Source organism: Gavia stellata, chromosome 2 (assembly GCF_030936135.1).
Source record: "Gavia stellata isolate bGavSte3 chromosome 2, bGavSte3.hap2, whole genome shotgun sequence".
NCBI lineage: Eukaryota > Metazoa > Chordata > Aves > Gaviiformes > Gaviidae > Gavia > Gavia stellata.
In genome coordinates this window covers 16,769,801-16,796,913 of record NC_082595.1, presented here as the reverse complement: position 1 = coordinate 16,796,913, position 27,113 = coordinate 16,769,801, and the positions used below count along the sequence as shown (strand labels likewise).

Below are 27,113 nucleotides of genomic sequence, written 5' to 3'. Positions count from 1 at the left end.
AAGTACCTAGAAATATGATTATGGACTATGCATTAAACTTCAATATTGAGAAATCAGCTTTTTCTTTTTTTTTCCCCCCAGTTCTTATGTTTTGAATATCACATAAGCAATTAAACAAAACAGCTGTAATGCTAGTGTTCTTCTCCACCTTTGCAAAACCCAAACCACCAAACCACACAATTTAAACATGCTATATATTTTAACATGACCAACTGAAAGTGGTGTAAAAAAGTGTATCTTTTCCAGAGGTACCTAATAATAGCAGTGAATTCAAGTAATAATCCTCCGCATTTCAGCATTACATGTTTGAAAATGCTGTGCATTGTTCAGTCTCCCAGCAAGTGGAATAAATAGCAATGCGAGCAGATTCAAGAAAGCTTTAATAATTTTGTGTTTGCATCTATAACGATGGCAGGGGAAGACGGCCATGGTGTGCAACCAGAGATTTGTAGATACTTTGTTGTAGGCTGTTGCTAGATATGTTATCTTTCAAGGGCAGAGTATTTCTGCAAAGTTGTGAAATCTACCAGAATAAAAAGATTGGCTGAAAATGTTCAGGATCTCCAGTGTATGGTCTTCATTATGTGGTGCCCAACACAGGCTGAAGTGTGTAGTTCCTTTGTGGTTTGTGTTACATCCTCTTTGCAACAGATCAGATCTTTACATATCATCAATCATAACCGCTGCCATTGCACAAATAACCTACTATGAATCCTAGTGTGTTGAAAACTGTTGGTATGCTACTTTAGAGAAGTATAACTGCATAGTCACAGTACTGTTTTCCAAAAGACTAGGAAGTTCACTGTTTTTTGAAAAAGGGGAAAGTGTACTTGCAAGCAAGGCAGTGGCTGACTACCTGTAGTGTAAAATAATTGTTTTGTTAGCTTCGGTAAGATCAAACATCCTGTGAGTTAAGAATGGCTTGTTGGTTAGCTTCGGTAAGATCAAACATCCTGTGAGTTAAGAATGGCTTGTTGGTAATTTTAATACGTTTACTTGAGATCCAGTTATCCATTTAATTTTTTTTTCCAAATGTCATGTTCACCTTACTCTTGCATGTTTTCTGAGCTGCTGGAATGTCATACTGAACAGTTACTCAGCTGCAGTCAGGAACCTTGGAGACCTCGGAGATAGCAACAATTTTATACTGGAGAAAATATTATGTCAGTGTTGGAGATAAATTAGTTTGTCATACTAATTGTCTTCCATCACACTTCAGAAATTTTCAAATGGTGCTTTCGGAGAGAAACTTTGACTTTTATTTTCTTCTGTAAGGGAAACCATAAATTTTGTGTTTTCACGGCCAGAATGGTTGGAAAACTTGAGCCTACTCTTGCTAGACTGTCAATTAAAATCAGAGACAGCCATATTGTTTATATTAGTTCATCCAGCACTCAATGCTGCTATGTTAAGCTCAGTGCTTTTCTTTATATTTGAATTTTTCAAAGCTCTTAATCGGAGTTTTAACTCCGAGAAGATTGTCTGTAATATTCTGTAAGAGGCTGAACCTGTGTTCCAAGCATAAAATTTATTCTAAGTGGTTTGCAGAGCTGTCCGTTGTTGCTATTTGGGCAACCATATCTGCTGAGTAAAGTTCATTATCCTTTCTGGGAGAAGGATTTGTGTATTTTGAGGTGAAGTGTTTTGTAACTCTTGCAGACATATTGGTCTTCCTTCCTAAAATATCAAGGCAGATGTCATTGTAGAAACTGTCAGGATAAGCAGAGTTATAAGCTGTAATAGTCTTTATTGAATATTATTAATAATTAAAATACACAATTAAGAATAATTTCCTTGGTCATTGCAATTTTGTTCCAGCAAACCCTGGAATCTCTTGGTTTTGGTTTTCCATTTTCACTCAAGCTTTCATTGCTTCTTGCTACTAAGAGAACCTGACTGTTATTTTTTGCCTGTGCTCTTCACATTTTCCTTTTCAGGCACTGATGCCTCCCTCCCTCTCTGTCCTTGAGTGCTGTCATCTGGAATTTCATGGTGATTAAACAATGTGTTGCCCTTGCGATGCTACTGTTCTCTGTGGCCTCTTGAACTCTAGTATTTTCATCTTGTGTCTGATTTTTCACTGTTTTTCTGTGAGTGGATTACAGCTCTAGGTTCTACTGCCACCACTTTGGTTTCCTTGATCCCGAAGAACGTTTCTTTTGTCTTGTTTGAAGCTTAGTTTTTCTTTTTTTCTTCCAATTTCTATTTCTTAGTTTCTTACTCATTTTAGCTTTAGGACTTAGAGGGGAAAAAATCACGGTTTTGCTGCCTAACTAGTCTTAAGAATATTGCCCATAATATACTGTACAAAATTTCATGTGCTTTTATTCCTGTGATGGAACTCTTTCAGTAAGTTCATCTAGTCTTCCTGTGGCTTTCTACTTCAAGGAATTAATTAGAAACAAACAAAATGCTAAATATAGAGAAGAGTCTGACCTCCTTGTTGCCCTTTTAAAAGCTGCTTTGCAAATTTGTTTGCTAAACACTTGCTTATTGTGCCAATAAACAATTGTAAAAATGATTTTACAAGTTACTATAAGACTTAAGATTCTCATAACTAGGTTGCTGCAATGCATGGGTCAGTCTGCTGTGCACCGTTAGGTTATTTTGCACAGGTTGTGGTTTAGTTGAGGCTCTTAGGGGAAGGACTTTTTGTTGGCTGTAACTCAGATTATACTTAGGTGATATCATTACCTGTATGGTAAGTGTCTTTTTCTGGGTCATGCAAAATAGCAAAGATTTTTCTGGGCAGTATGTTTTCAGAAGTTTTGATGAGTCTTGCTTTACGTGGAGGAGTAATGAATCTTCTTCTTTCGGCAACCTGTTCATTATCTAACAAATGTGTCTAATGGGAAACATCAAAAGAAAGTCTAATCTTTTTAATGTATTTACTTCTTCTAATACAAAGTTTACAACAATATTTTCCCCTTTTAAATAATAAATTTCCCCTCACTTGGGTTGTTTTTTTTTTTTTTTTTTTTGTTTGACACTTTTCCTTATCTTCTGGACTTCCCTGGAGCAAGTAAATGACAGAAGTTTTTGCAGGTGTGTCTTAAATAGTATATTTCTCCATCAAGAGAAGTGACCTTAGAAGTATCTAGGTACAAGTGCAGACTTCGCGGTTTGAAAGATTTTTACGTTACGCCTCCACATTGGTATTACCATAGTGCCTTCCTACTTTGCTCTTTCCTCCTTTCTTCTCCTGTTTGGGCTGCAGTTACTGGTGATGGTCTACAGTCCATTTGCTTGAATGTATTTGTCCTTCACTTTCACCTTTCCTTTTCTCACCTACCCAGTGTTTGCTATAACTTCTGCAGTGTTGCCTGTCTTTAATTTCTGCCAGTATCTTATCCCCTCTTGTACTATATACTGTAACTGTTGTTCTCATCTTTGTCCTCTTCAGTTCTGGTACTAAAATTTGAGAAAGCGGTTGCCTGGCTACAGAAGTTAGCAAATAGCTAAGATTGTCCCTCTGCCTCCTTGTTCAGCTTGGGATCCAGCTTATTTACTTTTACTCTGTTTTTGCAGATTTGCCCACTTCATAACAGAAAATAATTTCTCTTTCTGTATGCAGTCTTACACCTCTTTTTTTTTTTTCTCCTACAGCAGCATTTGTCAGTTGAAGTTAAAGAAAAAAAATACACCCCACACCTGCAAGCCTTTGCCCAAGAACCAAATAACCATCCTGCAAATCATTCCTCTGTACTTTTTCTTTTATTGGAATAGTGGGACTTGATTCACTTGCCTAGCTATAGGTGTCTAACTCTGTTTGAGGTTCCCTAGGGTATCTTGCTTGGCCTTTTCAGCTGCTGACCCAAAGGGCACTGATCTCTCTGAAAAACCTTGTGTCATAGCTGCCATAAATGTGCCCTGAGGCATCTCAAATGACACTAAACAACTTGGTTAAACAACTGAACCAAGCTTATGGAGACTGGGTCCTTTGCAGCTTTGCATGTAGTGGAGTAGCTAGCATTTCTTCTGGACTGTCACAGAGGTACAGAGAATAGTTGTTTTTTAAGGCAATCAAATACTTTTTTTTTCAAATTGTCTTTCTATTAAGAGATGTCTTTGAGTCTTTAATACTGACTTTTCTGCCTTTCCTTTTCTGATACCTTGATTTGCATGTGAAGTCAGAAATGAAGCTCAAAAGCATGCTGGCTTCTTGCTACTAGATGTTGTCTCTAAGCTTCAGGAATATTTCTGACTTCCACTATACAATCTGTAAAAAGTTGAAGCCACATTTGGTTTACTGTAATAGGATTATTGTTTATGGTCAGGTAAGGGAAGGTCCCACCATATTCCCAGATACCATTTGAGGGTAGCCGTCCTCCCATATAGGCAGAAGTCCTGCTACAACAGATCGTTTTAAGAGGAGCTTCCAAGGTTTAATTATCCCTCTCTACTTGAGAGAAGAATAGCCTGGCAGCAGCAACACCACAGCAAAAATAGAATTACTCCTGTATCTTCTTCAGTAGTAGTTTTGTATTTAAGTTGTATTGTCATTTCAGGAACTGTATCTTTCTTGCCAACCAATTAATAAGGGGCTCTATAGGTAGTGTATTACTACATTTGACTTAAAGCCTGTAGAGCAAAAATCTTTAGGGTGGAATCCAGTGACAAGTCAGCAGGTCTGCATTTAGTTCATTTAAATCCTTTCATACTGCTGACTATGGTTCTTGGTTGCAGATCGTAGTGAATAACTGATTCTTTTCGTACCTGTAAAGACAATTGATAACAGCTGGTTTAGGTAAGAATTTGTTTATAGAGGGGACTGATCAGTGGTTTTTGCCTACAATTTGTGTGGGAGAGATAGGTTAGCATTCTGGATAGATGTATAATACTTACTATCTTTTTCTTTCTACTTACTATCTTTTTGTTTTTAATATTCAAGAAGAACAGTTTCTTTATTTGCCCAAAACTGATCCTGCATATAGGATTGGTCACTTGCATCAACACTGTTCCCTATTATCTGTGAATGCATTTCATGATCAAGTTGCATTCGGATTTTTTGTTTCTTAAAGGCCAAATGAATTGATCTCCTGCATATGATGAATTTCTTTCAGACTGGTCTTATTCCAGACTTCAGTGGACACATGTGTTTATTGTACATACTTAGTGCTGACTTAGAAATTCTTCAGGTCAGAAAAAGCTGAAGAATCGAGATATCCTTTCAAAAGTAGAGATTAGGAATTTAACTGATGTGTTGCTTCCTAATTTTGCCACCTTTACATTATCAGGGATGTTAATGCTGTGGCACTCTCAGTACAACATCTTTCAGTACTACCAAATTTACAGTATGGTTAAAGAAAAAAAGAAAAAAAACCCAAAAATGAAGATATCAGGAGAGGAAAAACTGTATATAGGATAGGCCAGCGGAAAGCAACTGTAAGGATTTAAGAAATTTCTCAGTTTTGGAGTTACACCTATCTTGCTTGTAGTCAATCCTTACTGCTTTGTTAGACTTGCTTATGCATTTTGATAAATGAGAAAAGAACTCTGTGTGTGTGTGCATGTTAAAAGAAATTATAGACTTAAGTATTAATATTTCTATCTTTTTGTCTATTGGGAGCATATTAACTTTTCCTTTGAAATCCTGTAAAGTAAAATATTTCAAAATTTAATGCTGTTTGCCCGAGGAGAGAAAAGGAAGAAAAAGTAATATTTTTCGATAATGAAAAGCAAAAGATGTATAATACAATCCTTTTTCTTCTAAATTTATCTCTGACTCCATGCTTTAACTTTATTGAAGTAATTTTAAATTCTGTAGTAGTATTTAATTGGAAATGTAATTCCACTGAAGTAATTGTTGGCTAGTAGATCCACAGAAATGAGATAAATATGGTCTGATTGTGAAGGTTTTGCTTGCATTGTTCTTACACTGGAATGATCATGTTCAATAGCACTGTGGATTGCCACACGGTTTGCCTTCTGTCAAGGGAATAAGTGCAAACAGTTGAAACATATGAGGAACTAAATACTCAAGTGCTGGAGATGCAAGGAAAAGGGTATTTGTTTCATTTAGGTCAGAAGGGGAGAGAATATAGGGCTATATTGATTTTGTTGGTGGTTTTGCTTTCAAAATTAAAATGGTAACCATTCTCAAACTCTAAGCACAATAATTTTGCAAATGGCCTTATTGGTTGAAAACTTTATGTTTTTACCCCAGCACAATTATATTTGAAGAGTGTAAGCCACAGGTACTGTCATGTAAGTATTAAATAAAGTAGTTGTTAAAAAAATGGGTATTTGTACTAGGTCAGGACAAACTGGTAGCTGGTGATTCAAAATATTTAACACCTTATATTTTGTAAGCTCACTGCAGAGACTCCTGTTAATATTTATGTGAAGTAAAAACAGATTGGCTGTTGCATTTGTCATTGTGATTGTTTAAATACCTTTTATTTGAGTGTAAAGAAGTGTTTGTTTATTTATGCATCATAGCCCTGCCAAGCAAACTGTTAACTTCAGTTTTAATTTCTCTGGTTTCTGGTATTTAACAAGAACAAACCTCAGATTTAGGATTGATTCCCTTAATCATTAGTCTGACTTATAAAGGTGTATTTTTGTTGAGAACATATAACTTAGGAAAATAGCTCATGCTTATAGTTGCAAATAGGGCAAACTCGTTCCTTGGTACCTAAGATTTCTAGAGTCAAAGGTGTTACTTTTTCTGTCCTAGTATGGTAAATTAAGCAAGGCATAAGGGAAACTATATGGAAGGGGAGAGGATGAAACAGAAGAGTTACAGAGGCCAGGGGTCACATGGGTAAATGTCCAATATGGTTCAAAAAAAGGTTCTTTTTTCTTTCCTTTTAGCAACTAGATGAATGTCTTTGGATTCATGGCAGAAGTGAAACTTACTAGAATAAGATCTAACTTTTTTCCTTTTTAAATACGTGAAAAAATTGTTCTAATGTCAGATCTTACCATCTTCAGTAGTAAGATGCTGTATTTAACTGACAGACTGAAAACCACTGAAGCACTGCTCTTTTCTAACTGTTTACATTCAATTGGAAACACCATTTTGTTCTGAACTTTTTTGCCTTTATTCATAGTCACCCAGCCTGTGTGAGGTTTGACTGTAGCAGAATAAATTAGGGTTTAGTTTTGGTTACTGTGGCACTGTATGAGGGAGAATGTTAATGATTCAATAAATGATGTGTTTCTGGTTTAGTTAGAAAATAAGGACAACAGCATGATTTTTTAGGTTCCATGGGGTTGTAAAATGTTTTGAGTACGGTCTCAGCACTAGTGTTTTGTAATTGTATGATTAACAGGCACTGAAATAGTTTTATTTATCTTGAAGCCTGGAGAGCCCTTCAGCAATGTACTGTATAGCCTTTTGGAAAATGACTATACTATAAAGAAAAATAATCTTGTGATACACATTGGCTTTACTGCTGATATATTGGGTGTCAAAATTACTTTTACTAAAGGGACTTGAGCATTTGGATTTGAGGCATGTTTATCCTGGGCAAGTAGAAACAATTATGAGTAATAGTAACAGAAAATCAAATATCACAATGTTAATTTTGACTCTGGATTCCGTCCCTTGTACTGAATAGTTCATTGATATCAGTAGGCCATGAAAACTTTTTAAACCAAAATATCTGTATAGTTGGTCACTAACTGTGGATAAGGAGTGATATGCCACTAATATTCAGTGGAAGAAGGGGTGTGACAGAAGGTAGTAAAGAACAGCAATGAGCATGTGAGAGAGGTAATAGATTGGTTTGACTAACTGCAACTGTGATGTGCCTGACCTCAGTGTGGCCACACATCACAGCTGAGTGGTTGAAGAGGGTACTGTCCCCAGCTGTTGGCCCTGGTCCCACAGCAGGAATTACTGCATGGGATATGCAGCTGACCCGAACCCCGAATTGTAAAAGTTTACCACCTAACATGTTAAACTTAACAACGTCAATTTTAATTTACTGTCATACTCGAGCACTGCATATGATGATCTGGGAGCTGCTGTGAGTTCTCTTCACTTCATGTTGTTGTAGACCTGAAAACACAGGGGGAAAAAAAAGAGTGTTTGCCTGCTTGAACGTTCACATTGCACCTATTGTCACAGCTTTCCTGAGGTTCACCCATTACTGTGGAGCTTGCAGAGGTGAATGCGGTTTATTGCCAATCTCACTACTCTAAGCAGAGTCTGGGAGCCACCTTGTGATGTAAGGTTCTGTAATAGTTTTTCACTAATCAAATATGGAGGTATAACATAAAAAACATGCCGTTATTTTGATCCTTCTTTTATTCTAAGCAGCCTTTTGTAGTATCTATGTAGTTGGAGTGCAGCTCCTAGTAGTAAGCTGAGCTGTAGCTATGTGTACTCTGTTTCATCAACTCTGTTAAATCAGGAATGAAGAGAATGAAAAGCATGCAACTAGCAACTGCAATGTGAAAAGTATGTGTTAAATGAGTTACTTTGCTGTCTTCTTATGCGATGCTAAAACACAGATACAGTTCTTTCCTTCAGAGTGGCATTGGGCTACCTAAGTCACAGGCCAGGCTTTTTCATTGTGCTGTGTTCTGAGCATGCCTCTTTATGAAGCAAAGCTCAGTCAAAGAATGTATTAAGGTGCTATCTTCTTCAACACATAACCTCAAGAGTTACCTGCTCTGTACATAGAAATTGGTGAGGTTGTTGTAAGGACCCATACATGACTTTTAATTGTAATAAGTATGAAGAAAAGGCTTGAGTTATGGTGGCATAGGAACTATCCAGTCTAGTAAACATCAACTTTTCTGAATTCTTCATTGCTGTATTATAGTTTAGACAGTCTAGTAATTATTTTCTCTTACTTAATATATGTGCGTTTCCTGTTGGAATTTTATGCAGTTTCCTGTAGGATTGGTGCCTGTTTTTTTCTTTTAAATGAAATAGAAGATTGATTTTATGTTGACTGTTGGGTATTTTAGCTGTCAGACCTTGACTCTTTTCTGCATTCCATACTTAACACGTGCTCCTGACATTTGTGAAAGGAAGGTAGGAGTGCAGACAGGAGAAACCCACACTGTGCTCTACTGAGTCGCATGATCAGTGAGTTAGTGATTTGGAGTGATACTGTAGAGCGTACCTACCCCAGACTGGCCGTTGGCTTCTTGGTCATGAGCCTTCATTCTCTGCAAATTAATCTTTACAGCATCCTTGCTTCCAGGTAGAGCCAAGATAAGTTTACAGAATATTAGCAATTAAAACTGCCATGTTGAATGTCTTGAGATGGTGACATCACTGAGCCAGTGATGTGGCTTTGTAAGATTTGTTCAGCTAATGCTTTGCTCCAGTTCTGCACTCATAATTTTTGAAAAGATAAAATGTGGTTTAACTTTCTCTGAACAGAGTTGTTTATAAGGCTTGCCACACTGGTTTTACTTTGTATAGATTTTAAACAAGTAGTAACACGTGGTAGGTACTGACTTCTTTCTTCTAATGCCTGCTACCTCACAAATCTGCTTTATGCAGAAGCTCGGTGTTGTTCTTTCGTATCTTCATAAAGAGGAAAGAGTGATTGGGAGGTAGGGAAGTAATGCTAGCTATATTTTTTTTTTCCTTGAATTGTGGGTAGTTTTTTTAAGAGCTCTTATGCAGATGACTGCCTCTTGACCTATATGAACTCTGAAGTATGTTTACTAGTGAAATAATACAACCCAAATTTCTTTGAACTATCACATCAGTAATTAATTGTATATCTTGTGACACTGGCAAGATGAGAACTCAATGCCAAGCTGTGATGAAGTTTTATATTTTTAGTTAATTTTAGTCTCTCTATTTAAATGTGTAATACTGCATTTCTCTTGGCCAGCATTTGGATAGTTGGAATGGTTCCTATTGAACCACGTGTTCGTGTAAGAGTTGTGGGTGTCGAGGAGAAGAGGGAGTAAGTGCTACTAAGTTTTAAAAGCTCCAATATTTTGAAAGTCCTGATCTTGGTAGTTTGCATTTGACTTTGACTTAATAGGCAAAACACAGCAATCTTAAATGTGGTACTTTTTTAAAACAAGATCACATTTCTAACTCGGTGTTTTGAGGCAACCCTCTATAGTGTTTGAATTGCCATTGGAGATACAAAGCAATAATGTATTTCATGTTTCATTGCTTGCAGAGAAGGAAGAAGCTGTGCCTCAGGAATTTGACATCATCCCCCAAAACATCTGATGCTTATCTTGCATGTGAATTTTTGTTAAAATTATACGGATATATACATGAAGTATATTTAATGTAGCTATCAAAATTTATATTAAAATGTGTATCATATGTACAATATTTATTTATTTATAAGCACATGCATAAAAGCACAAACAGTGTTTATTTATTACTTTTCAGGGGATATAATTTTCAATGCTCACTATCCTGACCTGCCACCAGATTTTATCTTTGGAGAGGATGCTGAATTTTTGCCAGATCCTTCTGCCTTGCATGTAAGTACTTCATTGTCTGAGAACCTTATACCATGCAAAGAGACTTGGCTTTTTTAGAATAGCTTCAGCAGTAGGAATTTGGTAACAATACAGAATAAAGGACAAAAAGCCCTTTTATCTCACTGTTATGTGAGTATAAACACTTTGACTTCTAATGTGATTTAAAGCTGAATCCATAAATGTAGGGGTTTTTTAAAATATTTTAATCAAGACAAGATGACATTTACAATAACTATTCAGAGTATCTTTACAAAGATGTCCATTTAATATCTGACCATTTTAAAAGATCTGTCTCAGCAAAAAGGATTGCTCAGTTGTGTCTTTAAAAAGCATTTAGTTCCAGAAAATGTAGCATTATGTTGTGTAGTGATGTCGATTTTTGTTTTCCCATGAGGATAAAACCAGGTTGTATGTTGTTGAAACCACTGTGTCAAAGAAAGATACCTGCTCATATGTGGAAGTGTTACCATAAAGACAAAGAAATGCCTTTTTAAAAGGTGGAAAGGTCAAAAATTAACTTAATGAGAAAATATTTTTACACAGTCTTATTACTGTGAAAGAAGAAACACCCCAACCTGAAACCAAGCATTTTGTTCACTGTTCAAAATAAGCCTCAAGTAGTAAAGCCTTGTTTGAAGAAGCTAACAATGGTTATTGTTTTAAAATACGTCTCCCTTTCAGAAGTTACTAGTAGTTACTAAAGCCATATTAAGGTATTTTGAAACCCAGAGTGTTTTTCTCTTTACTCTCCCCCTCTCTTTGGGCTCCATTCTGCTGCCTTTGCAGACCTGCAGACTTGTTTCTGGGTTGACAGTATCGTTTGTCAATACGGTTTGGGAATATTTTTTCCAGTAAGTGTCCAGTGCCTGTGGTTATGGTGAAGAGTTCAGTGGCTGTGTCAGAAAAGTATGCCTTTGCCAGAGAGCTCTACTGTAATTCCTGCTCAGTTACCCACACAGTAGGTCATGATCTCATTTCTTTTTTTCTCAAAATTTTCAGCTTTTATTAGAAAGCTGACCCAAAAGGCAGTTGACACTTTAAATATATTTTATTTCATAGGCTACCTGTAATGGTATATGGGAATCACTGGCACAAACGGCCACCTGGGAAATGTCTTTTACTTGAACTTCTCCTGAGATAGAGCCTTGCTAGGGGAAGAGGCTCTTTGCGTAGTCCTCTCCTGCAACCTCTCTTGTGCTTTGTCAGCACATCTCTAGTGCAGCTGGGTGATTTCATCAGGTATGGGAGCTCCGCAAAGTAAGTTGGAGGCTGTTGTGCTGTACTGACAGTCTTAAAAGAATTGGTTTTAATAATTATTTTTAGCATATCAAACAGAATTTTTAAAATGTGAATGTCTTATTTCTTTGCTTCCCCCGATCACTTTCCTGTTAAGCTCACAAAATCCTGTGGGTAGGAGGCATGGTACTGCTGAATAGCTATTTTGTTAGGATCATTTATGGAAAAGGTTTCACTTTATATGACAATTCTAGAATTGTTTTCACACGCTTATTTAACAGTTCTCCTATTTTGTTGTTTCACAATGTTACAACGTCCTGAGAAGTACTCACACTAGCAACCACTTTCTGCAGTTGACGTTAAAGGAAGAGGAGCACTTTTTGATGTGCTGGAAAGCTGAAATTAATAACAAATAGCAAATGAGATATTAAATAAAGATAATTTCGGGCATCTTGCAGAAATGCTGTTCAGATGGAATGTGATGTGGTGACATTTCTCGTGTGAAAAGAAGTCACTAGCACTAGTGATCCACAGGGAAACCTGCAAGGATAAAAACATCCTTATTTTTCTTTCTTTCTTGCATTGTTCATTAATGATACTTCTTTGGGAGCATTGCTTTTCTTCTGCCTAAGCACAGAACAAACTTCCTGTCCCCTTCGTTAGAAAGCGGCCTGAAGAGCCATTTGCTCTTTCATGCATCATGAGATATTAACCAGCCTATTTTAAAATTAATTCAAAACAAATCAAAAAAGAAATTTGCAAGCCAGCAGCTTTCCTTTGGTCATTATGCCTTGCTATAGTATTCACTATGTAAATGTCACCTTTTTTGATAAGGTTCTTGGTCATTCTCCTCCAGTCCTTCCTGATGTTATCAGAGCACGTTATCACCACCTTGCAGCTATGGTCTACATGGTGTATCTTTGCTTTTGCATTTGCCTTTTAGTGTTCAACATGGTTTGCTGAGTTGTTTTCTTCAGGATGTTACATTAACAATAACTTGCTTAGGCTAAGTATTTGAGTAACTCCTTTTTTTTCCACAGATCTCAGAGCTGTTTAATGAAGATAATTTTAATTGAATTCTGAGATACTAGCAGAATTTTTTAATGTGTTAACATACCTTTCTACTGACTATAAATAAAAATAGATTAGCATGTTGAGAGTAATTTAATGCTCTTAATCTTGACAAATCTTCAAATACTTTTGGTGCAACAGTACCTGGCAATCAAAACAGAATCTACCATTCCAAAAGCATGTAGATGATACTAAATGAGGAGCACAGTCTCTATAAGTAGTATGTGCTGCTGGATCTCTGGGATTCTGACACTGAGCCTTCCTGCACTGCTCTCATCTGAGTGCCTCATAGTCCAAGCAGAAGTCATCACATGCTGTTACATGGCTTGAGTCAGGCATTATGCGTAGCTTGAAATGAGAACCAGGTACTCCAGATTCCTCAAGCTTGTGTGGCTCTAATAGAGGCTGTCAGTAGACCTCCCTGAAGACATTTGAATGGCTGTGCTGCAGATCGCTTCAGTCACTCCTTCGGTTTCCATGGCCATGGAGTTAGGTTTTCATCTAAGCGTGGTAACAGGTGTTCAGTTAAGCAGCTGTTAGCCAGACAGCTAAAACAAGATTCCAGAAATACTGCATTTTTAAAAGTACATGCTGTAGGTGAAGATTTCGTACTATCTTTTTTTTTTTTAAAGAATTCCTTTATGGTTGGGTCTGTGTTTCAGCAGTGGGGTGATATGTTGAGCATTCTACTTGTTATAAGCAGAGCTAATCAACTACTTTGTTAAATTGGTATTACAATTGCAGAATCAAGTCGAAAATGCTCATTGGACCTCAGCTTTACTTGTATGTATTGCACAAATATTAAAATCACTTTGGTTTGAAACTCAGGTTGAGTCTCAAGTTCAGCAGTGCAAAATACATGCTTCATTACATGCCTTACCAGAAGTAGTTACTCTGCTGGTCGCAGGGTCTGGTTGTGTGTATTCTGATCTTCTAGAATGATGTAGAGATTGAGGAGCAATGCAACAGAGGGGCAACTCTTCCTTTTATTTTGGTTTGTCATACAGTTTTAATTACAGTCCAAGAACTAAATTCTTTAGGTTGGTGATGCTATTCATGCTCAAGGCATTATTAGAAATAAATACCTTTATTTTTTATTTTAATTAAAAATGTCCTCACCTATCGTATCCATTTGATACTTGTGTGTATAGTGTGCATAAATAAAATCAGCTTCTCAGAATGTAAATAGAAAAGTTCTTCCCTGCTCTAGTGTTTATTCATTTTGGATGACAAGTATTAGAAATGTATTTTAAAAACAACCTATGATTCACTGCATTCTGATTAAAAATTCAGTTGGCACAAAACAAGATTAGTGATTGTGTACGGATGAGATTAATTTGGAGCTCATTACAGTGACGCCAGTTTGAGTAACAAGAATTGTTTGTTATGTTAGCCTAGTTGATTGTTAATGTTAGCCAGTTAATAACTGAAGTGCTCATGCAAAATGTTAACCCTATTTTTCCAATGATTTTGAAGTATACTCTGCTTGGCAAAGAAGAGGCAATAGCAGTATATGCAAGCTAACTGTCAGTTTCAGGATTTGGGTTTTTTAGCATTCTACTTCAGGTCTCCAGCTAGTTTGCCCAGAATTGTTCTGTCCACCCGTTGCTATCGAAAAGGCTCCATTAGCCTTAGTGGGGATGGAGACAAGAGGACGTTAGCATTTCCTGAAACCCAGTAAGTGTTGAATGTGTCCTTGTGGGCTAGTATATATGGGAAAACTTAGCGCCGCATTCGTGTGGGAGGAGGGCATAGCCATCACAGAACTTCAGAGAATGGGCCACTGTGGTTCTTAAGCTAGTACATAGCATTGGGAAGATTGTTTCCCCTTGTCTAATTGTTAATACTGACTACAGATTTCAGTCATTGTGGAGTTGATTCAGCTAATTATGCTACTCGAGTGTATTGGCTGTCATGCTCTATATCTTGTGTAGAGCAATGTTTATTTTGAGTTCTTGTATTTGTAGTTATTAGACTCCATATTTATCATTTGGCTATATGATGCCTGTCATGAAGGGTGTATTGTTTTCTGTGTCTGTGTTCAAAATCTTAATGATTATTACTGTCGACTTGCTGAGTTGGCTTTTAATGGGTAGTGAAGAGATCCTTTAAATACCTCCCTGTTCCATAATTGTTCTTCATTTACTATCAGGTGCATGAGACAGGTGTTTAACAGCATCAATTATTCCTATGCTTACAATAGCTACAGAAAAGCCCAAACACCCCTTATATTAGCTGATTCCATTTGAACTATTTTGTTCTAAAAAATCTGGGTGTTGTATTGTTGGCGAAGATGCAGGTGTTAAGTGCTCAAGTATGAAAGCCCCTACATAAGGGCAATGAGCATGATGGTTTTCAAATATAACTTTGAAGTTTAAAGTCGTGGTGGTGGGTTCTCTTTGGGAAATGTGTGGGTAAGTTTGAACTATTTAGCATTACTATTTCTTTGGCTTGGTCTATTTGGAATGGCAGCAGAAAATTTCATTCTTGGACCCCTAAGCTACCACTCTTGTACTGAAAGCCTTCAATTACTTTGGTTTCAGTTGAACTTGGGGAATTTAAGTGAAACAGAATGCAGGATCTGATCATGCATTTTATTTGAAGTTTTTTTCTTATTTTGAACTTATTTATATTCACATTTTTTGTGTTCACTTTTCAGTCATGTCTTGACTTTATATGTCAAGATGTGTTTTGATTATTTATAATCCAGCGCTATTTATGGTTTAATTTTCTAAAACAAACGTGGATTCTGAAAACTGTTTATTCCTGTCCTATATTGATCCTACCCGTTTGTATATATGGGGGATGTATGTATGTGTACATATATATATGCACATATATATGGTAACCTATATATAAGGTTGTCGTGGTTTAAGCCCAGCCGGACTAATCACCACACAGCTGCTCACTCACTCCCCTTCCTCAGCTGGACAGGAGAGAGAAAATATGAGGAAAAGGCTCGTAGGTCGAGATAAGGACATAGGGAGATCACTCACCAACCACCATCATGGGCAAAATAGACTTGACTTGGGGAAATTAGTTTAATTTATTACCAATCAAAATCAGAGTAGGATAATGAGAAGTAAAACCAAATCTTAAAAAAAACCCAACACTTACCCCCCACCCCTCCCTTCTTCCCGGGCTCAACTTCACTCCCGATTTTCTACCTCTCCCCCCGAGCGGCGCAGGGTGACGGGGAATGGGGGTTGCGGTCAGTTCATCACACATCGTTTCTGCCGCTCCTTCCTCCTCACACTCTTCCCCTGCTCCAGCGTGGGGTCCCTCCCACAGGAGACAGTTCTCCACGAACTTCTCCAACGTGGGTTCTTCCCACGGGCTGCAGTTCTTCACGAACTGCTCCAGCATGGGTCCGTTCCACGGGGTGCAGTCCTTCAGGAACAGACTGCTCCAGCGTGGGTCCCCCGCGGGATCGCAAGTCCTGACAGCAAACCTGCTCCAGCGTGGGCTCCTCTCTCCACGGCTCCACAGGTCCTGCCAGGAGCCTGCTCCAGTGTGGGCTTCCCACAGGGTCACAGCCTCCTCCAGGCATCCACCTGCTCCAGCGTGGGGTCCTCCACGCGCTGCAGGTGGATATCTGCTCCACCGTGGACCTCCATGGGCTGCAGGGGGACAGCCTGCCTCACCATGGTCTTCACCACGGGCTGCAGGGGAATCTCTGCTTGGGCGCCTGGAGCCTCTCCTCCCCCTCCTTCTTCACTGACCTTGGTGTCTGCAGAGTTGTTTCTCTCACATATTCTCACTCCTCTCTTCTCCGGCTGCCGCTTCCCGGTTTTTTCCCCCCTTCTTAAATATGTTATCACAGAGGCGCTACCACTGTTGCTGATTAGCTCGGCCTTAGCCAGTGGCAGATCCGTCTTAGAGTCGGCTGGCATTGGCTCTATCAGACATAGGAGAAGCTTCTAGCAGCTTCTCACAGAAGCCACCCCTGTAGCCCCCCTGCTACCAAAGCGCTGCCACGCAAACCCAATACAAAGGTTAAGTTCTTTATAGGCATATGGTCACTGAGGCCTTCCTGAGCTTTGTCTGGTGTGGATAAGCAGTGGTGACAAAGCCACCTTTTATACCATCAGTATAAAATTACAGAAGAGTAATTCAATTCTGGAACATTCCCAACAAAGGACCTTTTGGCTGGTATTGTTGACATTTATGGTATACATTTTTGTCCATGTTTTCAAATGATAGAGCTATGCCAGTACAATGTTCCTCTTTAGGCCAGACCTGAAAGAATCTAATTTTGAATGTATTTTGGTCTGGTTTTGGTGTCTGAGCTTCACACAATTCCCTCAGGGAATCCTCATTTGTTTCCTTGACCCAGCTAGCAAGGGGTGTCATAAAACAGGAACAGGTTTTCTGCCTTTTATTTTTGTTATGCTTGTATTGTGTTTAAAATGAGAAATCCCCAAAAGAGGATTCTGGCTGGGAATCCTCTTCTGGGGTAGCCTGGCCAGCTTGACTACAGCCTGTGTGAGGCCAGCATTCAGGAGGTCCTTCTGAGAAGTCCTACAGTGCCGGGAGCCAGTGTTAGGATTGTCTGTGTAGCCATGTGGTAAAGATGGTGGCTATACAAACGGTTCAGCAGAAAGAATTCAAGAGGTATGACGGAAAACAAGTTTTTCCTATTATCTTTCCATTTCCTTTTCCTTCAAGGCCTTTTTGCATTGGGAAATTACTCCTTTTCCTCCTTGTTTTATTCTTCTGACTTTCTCTCCTAGCCTTTCCCTTTTATTTGTCCTCTTTGTCCAGAATTGTTAATATTTATGGGGCTGAGAGGGTGTTAGCTACCTTGTATTACTTTGTCATTTTCTATTCATGTAAAATCATTGTATATATTTACCTCACTTTCGTTTTCCAAAATGTTAGCATTTCCTAGCACAGTTTACAAAACTTGGCTTTCTATCTCAAAGTGTAAGCAGAAGACAATATGCTGAGGTCAGAAGTTCTGCTTTAGTTTTGGCTGGACTTCTCGCCTAGTGAATCCAGAAATTGAAAAAAATTACATAGTTTGGTACTATTTATTTAATTTTGAGAGAAGAAAATATCTGATAAGCCAGGTAGTTTTGTCTTTCTTGCTTAAATCTTGCTAGTGTAGAATGCAAAATTAATTCCATTAGTTCTCTGAAGGTCTTGGTGAGGAAACATTTACTTTCATTTTTTGGCACAAACTTCTCTCATAATGCAATTTCTCCCTAGAATATGGAAAAATCTAGAATATTAGCACTTAAAATACAGTTTTTCAGTCCAGGAAATACTAGTTTTAGAGGAACATTTGGAGTGTGCATGGATCACTTGACTGAAGGATGGCCAATTGGAAGAAAATGTTTTTCTGCCATACTAACTAATGTGCATGGGATGAGAAACTTAATCATTGTGCACTAGCAGAATCGGGGAAAAACATTTAATGGCTTTCCATTCATATTGTTGTTTTAAAAAGAAAAAAGATAATTTTAATTTGCCACGTGAGTTTGACCATCTTTTTCATGGTCATACAGTTAGATGGGCCAGAAGGTTGGACCAGAATAACAGGATGCTTAAATCTTAATGTAAACGCTGAAAAAGATGTTTAGACTTATGTTTCTTTCAAGCTACATCTGTTTAACTTATACCTGAGCCCAGAGCACTGGCCTCCTGAGTTTCTGGATCTTTTCTTGAATTCTGGTTGAATTAGTCTTGATTTCTCAATGAATTTACTCATTTCTTAGGTGGGCAACAGTTGCTAGTGGGCTTGAGAGAGACTGCCGTCTCTACTAGAACCAAACTGCATGTCTGAATGACTGTTCTTTCTTTTGCTCCTCTAGTGTAAAATCAAGTAGCATATCCTGAAGGTCTGGTAAGTGGAGAAGGAACACTTCTATAGCTGAGTATTAGTCTTAGCTGAGAGCTGCAGTATGAGCACTAGCAAAATCATCACTCATCTCTTAATTACCAGAGTTCTTGCATGGCAGGAGGGATGGCAGGCTCACCTTTGCAGCCTCACTCTTCTCTGACCCTGTAGTCCTGGGAGACTAGAAAGGCTAGAGGTGGGACAAGCTTGCATCCAATCCTGGGTGTGAGAAACAGCTGAGCAGGCTGTCAGTGAGCTGGTACACAAACCTAAGCTTAGGCTGTGCCTAAACCTGTACTCTATATATAGTCAAAGCTCTGTTAGGTAGCTTTGCCAATATGCTTTCTTTTTATGCTGTTCAGCAAGGGACCCTTGCATGTCTGAAATCTGAATGCGTTTCAAACTTAGTTGTTTTGTTTCTTAACCCCCTTTATTTAATTTTATGCTTTATTCAATTTACTGGTCCAGTTAGATACTCTCTATTTCCATCTTCCTGGTGTTCCTTCCAATTCTCCAGGCTGTTTGCCTGATTTTATGTGCAAACTCCTTAACTTTAATAGTGCCAGCCAATTGATCTCATTAGGGCACTTACCCCAAATGTTTCAAGGTTTTCTCTGGAAGCCCATTTCAACGTCTGATAGTCCTCCAGTCTACTTAGTCTGTGGGCTGTGAGAATATCCCCTCAGAGTTACAGTCAGTCTGTATTAGTACCCTGTGTTAATGTATCTTGCCTTAAGGATAAGTGAAGTCTATGAACATGAACAAGAGAAAAATCTAAGTTGTGAACTGTGTGGTTATGTTAGATAACAAACTGGGGGTGGAGTGGGGGGGAAGGCATTCGAATATTCTTTCAGGGATAGTTGGGAGTCACTGAATCTGCAGTTATTCTTGTAAGCAATGACTTTTGGATCTGTGACTTCCTCCCTCCTGACATCAGCTGGCCATGTTGCTGGATATTTTCACAAGGGCAACTCACAGTCCATGAAGACAAAGCAAAAGCTGCTCCTTTGCCTCCTCTTTTCTATCAGTTTTCAGAGCCTTTGACCGCTTTCAGAGAGTTTTCACCACTTCTCATTTAAGGGGCTATGCCTGGCAACTCTTCCACTACCTGTTTCAAAGACATCTAAATCTAGTGCTATGCCCTCTATGACCAGGGTGTATTACTGTTACTCCTTTTCTGTAGGAACTCTGAAGGGGATTTCTAAACTTCATGAGAAAGATAGTTTTAGAAACCACTTGGAGGAAACCGTGGAACTTGCTCGAGTTTTCTCAGTATATTACACTGCTATTAGCACTGTGAATGCCTCTCTCTGTCAGCAATGCTTCTCTGTGGCCAGTCAGGTTGATCTAGCAATGCCCTAGTCTCCTTCACTGTCTCTTCCCAGTGTATTGATACACATCAGTTTTTCCTCCAAGAAGCACAACTTTCTCTGTTATCACTGATGGTTGCCTGAGGAAGCAACAGGATTGAGCAAACGGAAGACTATTCAGGTGGATGGTGTCATATTGGAAGGAAAATACGTGCTGTGGCATAACTTCAGATCACCAATTACCAGACACTGTTGGCTAAATATGGTATTTATATGTATATATAATATACATGCTTTGCAGGAAATAAAGACCTTGCCAGTGGTAAGGGTGGTATAATGAATTCCAGCATCTCATAGAATTTCAAGTCACCATTAGTTTAAACCAAAAATATGAAGTTGGATATCCCAGTCTGGACGTAAGAAAGCAGAATGTCTTTTATTTGGAAGTCTGGGAGTGCAACAATAATGTTGGTATTGATAATTCTTTAATATGAATCAGCTTCAGTTAACTAAAATATAATCATACTTTACTTGAGCAATGTTTTATTAAAATTTGAAAAAAATTATTATTAGATAAACTGGCAGAAAATTAAAGTATTCTGGCCCTGATGTGTAATGGTACTGCCACAATACACTCCGCTTCCTCACAAGAACTCTAGAACAGTAAGAAATGGCTTGGCTTGAAGGCAACAGCTTGTTAGCTTTCTAGAAACACATTTACAAGGTTTTAGTTTTCTTTTTTCCTCTTTGCACTCGCTCTTTTGTGCTCTCCCTTTTTGCTTTTTTGAGAGAAAAGATCAAATCTAGCACAGTCGTCCTGAACTGAGAATACATTTAAATTCAATGTGGTATGCCCATTGAATTCAAGCTGTTAACCCATGATAATTCATTTTTCTGTAGAGAAAGTCGGTCATTGCTTATGAATATGCAAGAACAACAAACTTCTAAATTAACTGATTACAGAAGGTCAGTTAAAATAAACATCTGTCTAATAACGCAGTTTCAGATTTGATTAAATTCTAGGCTGTGAATTCTGTTGTAATTTATAATTGTACTTTTCTCCAATGGGATTAGTTTAAGTTTGGGACGCTGTGGATTCTTTCCTTCGCAAGATATTGTTGGGGCAAAGAAATGTCTTTGCACCAAGGGTAATTTTCAAAGGATCTATTAATTTCACCAAATGGAGGAGGGCTCAAGCTATATTTTCTTTACTTTTTACTGGCCTAACTTTCAGCCTGTATCTGTTTCAAAACCTCTTTGTTTTATTCATTCTTTACATGCTTTTATGTCTGTGTTTCCTTGCTATCTTCCATCTCAGATCCTCAGGCATATCTGCTCTTTTTTAAAGATAACTACAGAAGTATAGTTCAAATTTAGTCAGCATCTTGTGTCTTTTGTTTGCAGTAGTAGTGTTCATATGGTTTTACATGAATTTTGCCATATACCTGTCTTTCTAGAGATGCAGCTTTTACTTGCATAAAGGAACAAAATGAGTGTTCTGTTCTTATACTGCTTTTTTGAGAAGAGATAACTAATTGGCATTAATTTGTCTAGTATAGTAGAGAAATAAATTTGGTTTCTAATGTCTTATGATTTACACAACAGTATTTTGTGAATTTTTTTCTTTAGGGACTGTAGTTTCAAGGCCCTATAAGCTCTTTTGTAGTACAGATGTGGAAATAAAGATGCAAATACTGCTTGGCCAGTAAGATCCACCTGGTGAAATAATGATTTTAATTCATGGGAGTTTGAGAGGGGGAAAAATGGTTAGAAGAAAACAACAGTTCTGCGTGTGCCATCCAACAATGAATGCTTAAGGGATGTTAGTGGATGCTATTCAGAATACTAGCTGTGAAGGTTCTGCCTCTGTTGTAGCTAAAATTACTTGTTTTGACAGGAAAGGAAAAAACCCAAGAACTGATAAGAGTGAAAGACTTGCTATTTAAAAAGGGACTCCTGAGGTAACATAGAGCTAGTGGTCTGTTCTCTGGTCCACTGAGGATCTGAGGAGTTGGGGCATGTTCACGCTACCATCAGTGCATGATGAGTAAGTCTTTAGGTAAACGATGTGTGTGCATATGTCTTGCTTTGAAATTAAGTTTGTATTCATGCTTTGTTCCTTTTACTTGCCATGTCTGGTTAAATATGTATGCCTCTGGTAACAGACACCCAAGGGGAAGAAATGCTGTGTACTCACGTGGATTAACTAATGATTAGTGCGTTGGCTTTCCTATCCCAGGATTTATACGTGCTGAGGGAATTAAGAAATTCCTTCTCAGAACAGGTAAAGGTACCATCTGCTTTGAGAGAGGTGGTCTGGAAAGGAGCAAAACTTGCTCTAATCTCTTAGCAAAGTAGGACAAGAAATACTTATGTATGCGAAGTCTTTAGGAGATTAGTTAAATAATATTGTACTCTCTCTTTTTTGATAGTAGGCAGTTGTAGCTTTTAAGGGTCTGATTATCTTGTAGGAGAGCTCTGTGGGAGAAACAGGCAGACTTTTTGAAGAAGAGTGCATGACTTAAAAATGCTCTTCTGGGTTCAGCTTCACAATTTCTGCATCTTCAGAACACCCTTAACGTACAAAGATCAGCTATCTCTTAATTGCTCCTACAACAGGGCACAGGAGTAACTTGTAGGAACCTTTGCAAGTTGAGTTCACTCCTTTTTCGTGTAATGGTACTTGAGAGGCAGTGGTGCATTTATTCTAGGTGAATGCAGACGAGTGTTCTCCGTGTGTCGGATTTGCTGGGGTTTATTTTAGAGTTGCCTTGGGTATGGGATCGTTAATCAAGAATCACACTGTGTGGCCAGTGGAAGAAAAGAGGGAAAATAATTGTATACAAAATGTAAGGCGCTTTTCTGACAGCAGAATTCATTTCTTAGTGTGCTGTTTTCCTGCTCTGTATTTTCATGCTAATTCAAAGCCTTCAGGTATTTGAGATTTCAGCTAAGTGTTTATAAGCTATTGTAATTTCTACATCGAGTTTTCACAGCCTCTCGCAAAATAAATACTGTCTGTCTCAAGCTTTGCTTTGTGCCAACTTTTCATCGGTTATACACAATAGGTAGTAGAGCACACAAGATCTGTAAGTTCTTAGGTTGTATTTGCCATGACAGAAGTACTCCTGAGTTGAACTGTTTTTATGAAATGTTAAGTTTTGATGTTTGCTTGTGCCCAAAAGTGATCATTTCAAGCAAATCACTCCAGAAAGTTGTTCCAGTGGTGCTTTGGGGGAGGGGGATATGAAGAACCTGTGAAAATAAGATGACAAGTAGATGGCATGTAGGTTTGCAGTGATTGATTTGGAACTGCAGCCTGTAGGATGTTTAAGTGCTGGCTGCTAAGAAACTGAAGCCTTTGAAGTTGTTACAACACTTCAGCCCTGCAAATACTGTGAAAAATATCTGTTGATAGAAAGATGTGAGCATATGGAAGATAATTATCCTGTGCCTTTTTCTGTGAGCAATTTCCCCACGGTGGCCCATGAAGACTATAGCAAAGCAGGGACTGAAACAAGATACCCGAGTTTCTAGACAAACGCTGTAACCACTGGACCCATATCTCCTCTGTATTTATATGGAGCATAAGTGCCTATATCACAGTGTGATCTTTCTCATTTCAGGTAAAAACTTGCCTTGGTACTGATTTTAAGCCACTGTAGGATACAAGTTTTGTGCATGTGGTGTGCAGAGTTATAAACAAAATGCAAATCTGTACTTAGATTATTCTTTATGATAATTCTGGATTAAAGATGCTATAGAAATGCATTACGACTGTTACGGGCTTGGGAAGTTTTGTTTACTGACATTTTCTTGTGAAAGTTAATTTTTTGCTTAGAAATATAAAAGTACACTAACTTAAAATAAGATCTTGCTGTTGTTTCCTGTAGTATAGCCAGGAAAAACAGTTACAATCTGTCTTCTTTAAAATCACATTCCTGGAAGATATTCTGGCAACCTGGATATTTAAACACATTTCAAAGAAAAACAACTTCAGATCAATTAGAAATTGTTACCATATTTTCTTTTTGATAGTGTAGAATTATAGTTTGCTGCAGACATTGCCTGGAGTTATGAAATAAGCAATAACCTGTGAAGGAGGCTATTAATTAGCTGCTTATGGAACACAAGGTGCATTATGTTCTGAAAAAAGGGGGAACAGGTAATCATGGACACTGAGTAGTTTGCATAGGTTCTTGATTAGCTTTTTGGGAATGATAAAAGAAAGACTGCAATGCACAAAATGTTCCAGAACAAAACTTAAATGTGGTTTCTTTGCCAAAGTTGAATAGTATGGCTGCTTTGGAAAGCTAAATTCTGCATGTCTTTGCTAGTAGGGCTGAGAAGCAACTTTGTGGGGGTTTTTCACTTGCCTCACCTCTAAGAAGATCTCATTAAAACTGATACTGTCTGGCTGCAAATTTTCTTTGTCTCTTTTTGAAATCCAGTTGGTGTCATTGCTATTAATTTAAATGAGTTACTGTTGAAATGGCTTAAATTGCACTCTCTGTGGGTGGCCTTATAATGTCTTTACTTTGCCTCTTTATACACACTTTAAGTGAATTAATTTTCTCAACACTTTGGTCTTGTCTGATGGTCCAAAAACCTTTCCCTATCAAACTGTTCTCTTACTATGCAGCCAACTCCTGTCAGGAGACAGGATCAAGAGCCAGGGAATTCGAAGACTGACTTTACACACCAACAAAATCTGTGGGGTTAATGTCTTAGTGAAAATTATGCTCTTTGGTGAGCTTGTTTAAATTAATATCTGGCAGATCTTCAGAACAGATCTCCTGAATCACTTCGGATTTCTCCAGTGTAGACATAGTTTAATGGATGCCTATGGTCTACTAGTCTCTGTATAATAACTGAATATTATTTTTCTATTTATGTTGTTACAGAGCATAAGGTAGAGGGCAAAGTTAGTGGATGTCCATGCTATTGATTATTTACTCTAAGGTCTAGATAATTATTTTCTCAAAGACCTTTTCCTGGAACTTAGTCCAATAATGAAAAAAGTTAGCAATTGCCAGGGAAGCTTCTGCCACAAAAGAATATTCAACTTCCTTATGTTGAATTGCTTACTCCCAGATAGGTGAACAGTTATTGGCCGTCTTCTGTATGACAGTAGCTATAACTGTGTGGGCAGCGATGCTACTGGAGGTTGGTTTTATCATATGGAAGTTCTTATTCCATTATTTTTCCTGTAGACCATTTCGAATTCATTCCTGTAGACCATTTCGAATTCATTCCTGTAGACCATTTAGAATTCATTCCCTAATTGGAAAAATGGGGATTAGCCAGTCGTCGCAGATGACATTACCAGGCTTTTGTGTCCACAAGAAAATATGTAGTCATCTTCTGATGGTACTAAACCTGCTACTAAAATGAACTGCTTAAGATAAGGTAACAATTTGCCTTTTTAGAAAATGAAGGTTACGTAAGTTGCCATATGGCCAAGCCAAAAGCCAATTAAAAGGTTGAAATTAAGATCTGAAGTGTGGAGTTGCTCCTAGTTTTAGTGGAGATTATGGAGAGACATGTGAGCAATGTCTAGACAGAAGAGAATTGTTTAATTGAGCCTCCATCTCTGTGCTTAGAAATGACAGGTAAGTTCTTCCATGATATGCTGAAAAAATGGTAACATTAAAAATGATTGTAACCAATCTGAGATGTGCACGTAAGCCTTCACTTGAGATGCACATGAATGCAGAACTAGTTGCAGATGCACAGTTTGAGCTGATGCATACTTGTATATTGTTGTACAGTGGGCCACTTTCAGTCTAACTTGTGAGTAACTTAGAGAGTTTGCACTGCAGAGTTCACTTAAAGATATCTGTTGGCAAACAAGACAAGGAATTGGATCCAAGTCTGGATTTCTTTATTTTAAATGCATTAGTGATTGTTCTGTAAAATTTGATTAACTCTCTGGAAAGTCTGCAGAAATCTCATTTCAAATTAGAAGATTTATTGAGTGAAATATGTAACTTAGTCTGTTAGTAGCCCAGTCAGTGCACTCATCTTTTTTTTAATATAAAATTCATTTTAATTGCAGTATTATAGCAATTTCACATAAAAACCTGTCTTCTCAGCATGCATGTGATTTTGGTAAAATGATGTGAATGTATAAATTTTGTCAGGGACAAAATTGAAGGTCCTGGTGAGCAGAGCGGAAGGAGATTTTGATAGAAGCCACAGAAAGTAACAAGTCTTTTGCTGTATACATATTTGGTGGTTATTTCTTTAACTGCGTTTTCAATACCTGCCAGGCTTCAACAGTCTGGATGTAGAAAATAAGGTTATATGTGTTTTCATATTTCCAGCATTTTTCTGAAGCTGTAACAACTAAAACTCATAATTTTGAAGTTGCATTCAGAGCATAATTCTTATGCAAGATCTGAGTTTTATGGCAAAACTTGGAGCCATGGAACACAGAAACACTGGAAGCTCATTCTGTTCTTCTAATGTTTTAATTTTTTTAAAATACTCTTCCTTAAAAAGCTGTATTGGCCAGGGCTGGAATACAGCCTTCAGGCAAACAATCAGAAAATTGAATGCACAGGCTGCTACTCCTTCTTTTCACTCCAAAGCCTTTAGTTTAAGATTTTGCTTATTAAAACAACTTCCAAAGTCTAATACTGTGTACAATACTGCATTGCTAAATAAAATTTTATTTAGAACATTCTTCATCTCTAAAGAAGGAGGTCAGTTTACTGTTGCAGGGACACTACTGTCATTGGCTAAAGTGACAAATCCTTGCATGTTCTCAGAAGAATCATTATAATGCTGAAATTGTAGTGATTACGACATTCTACAAGGGATCAACTTGATAAACATCAGATTCTGCTTTAGTTAGGTTTCAAGAGTGTATGTTACAGGTAGTTGCTTACTTTGTCTTTGATTTCCAAAATGGAAGATTAAAGAAGGTACTATTTGAAACTGAGAGAACAATGTAGCACGTATTTTGACATACTGTTGAAACTGGATCACAATAAAATGTTTTAAAAGTATTTTCAGATGAATGAACCTAGTGCTTAGTGCAAATAAGCAACACTTAAAGATATGTAAAAAGAAATTTCGTACATAAATATGTCATTGTATTCAGAAGTGTTTGTGTTAAAATTCATAAATTTAGATCTTCTGAAAAGAACAGCACTTCTGCAAAGTTAACAAAATGGCTAGAAATGTAATGGCCAATTGCCAAATAACAAGCACTAAAGTAATAT

General features: G+C 37.8%; 1 protein-coding gene across 2 annotated transcripts in view; it reads left to right on the top strand.

Moving 5' to 3' along the window:
* BABAM2 (BRISC and BRCA1 A complex member 2) overlaps positions 1 to 27,113 on the top strand; it is a 178,331-nt gene that overhangs the window by 23,813 nt on the left and 127,405 nt on the right. For both annotated transcript variants that reach the window (XM_059835711.1, XM_059835714.1), the window contains exon 4: positions 10,331 to 10,425. In XM_059835711.1, the coding sequence (XP_059691694.1) occupies positions 10,331 to 10,425 (95 nt within the window). The remainder of the gene's footprint in view (positions 1 to 10,330; positions 10,426 to 27,113) is intronic.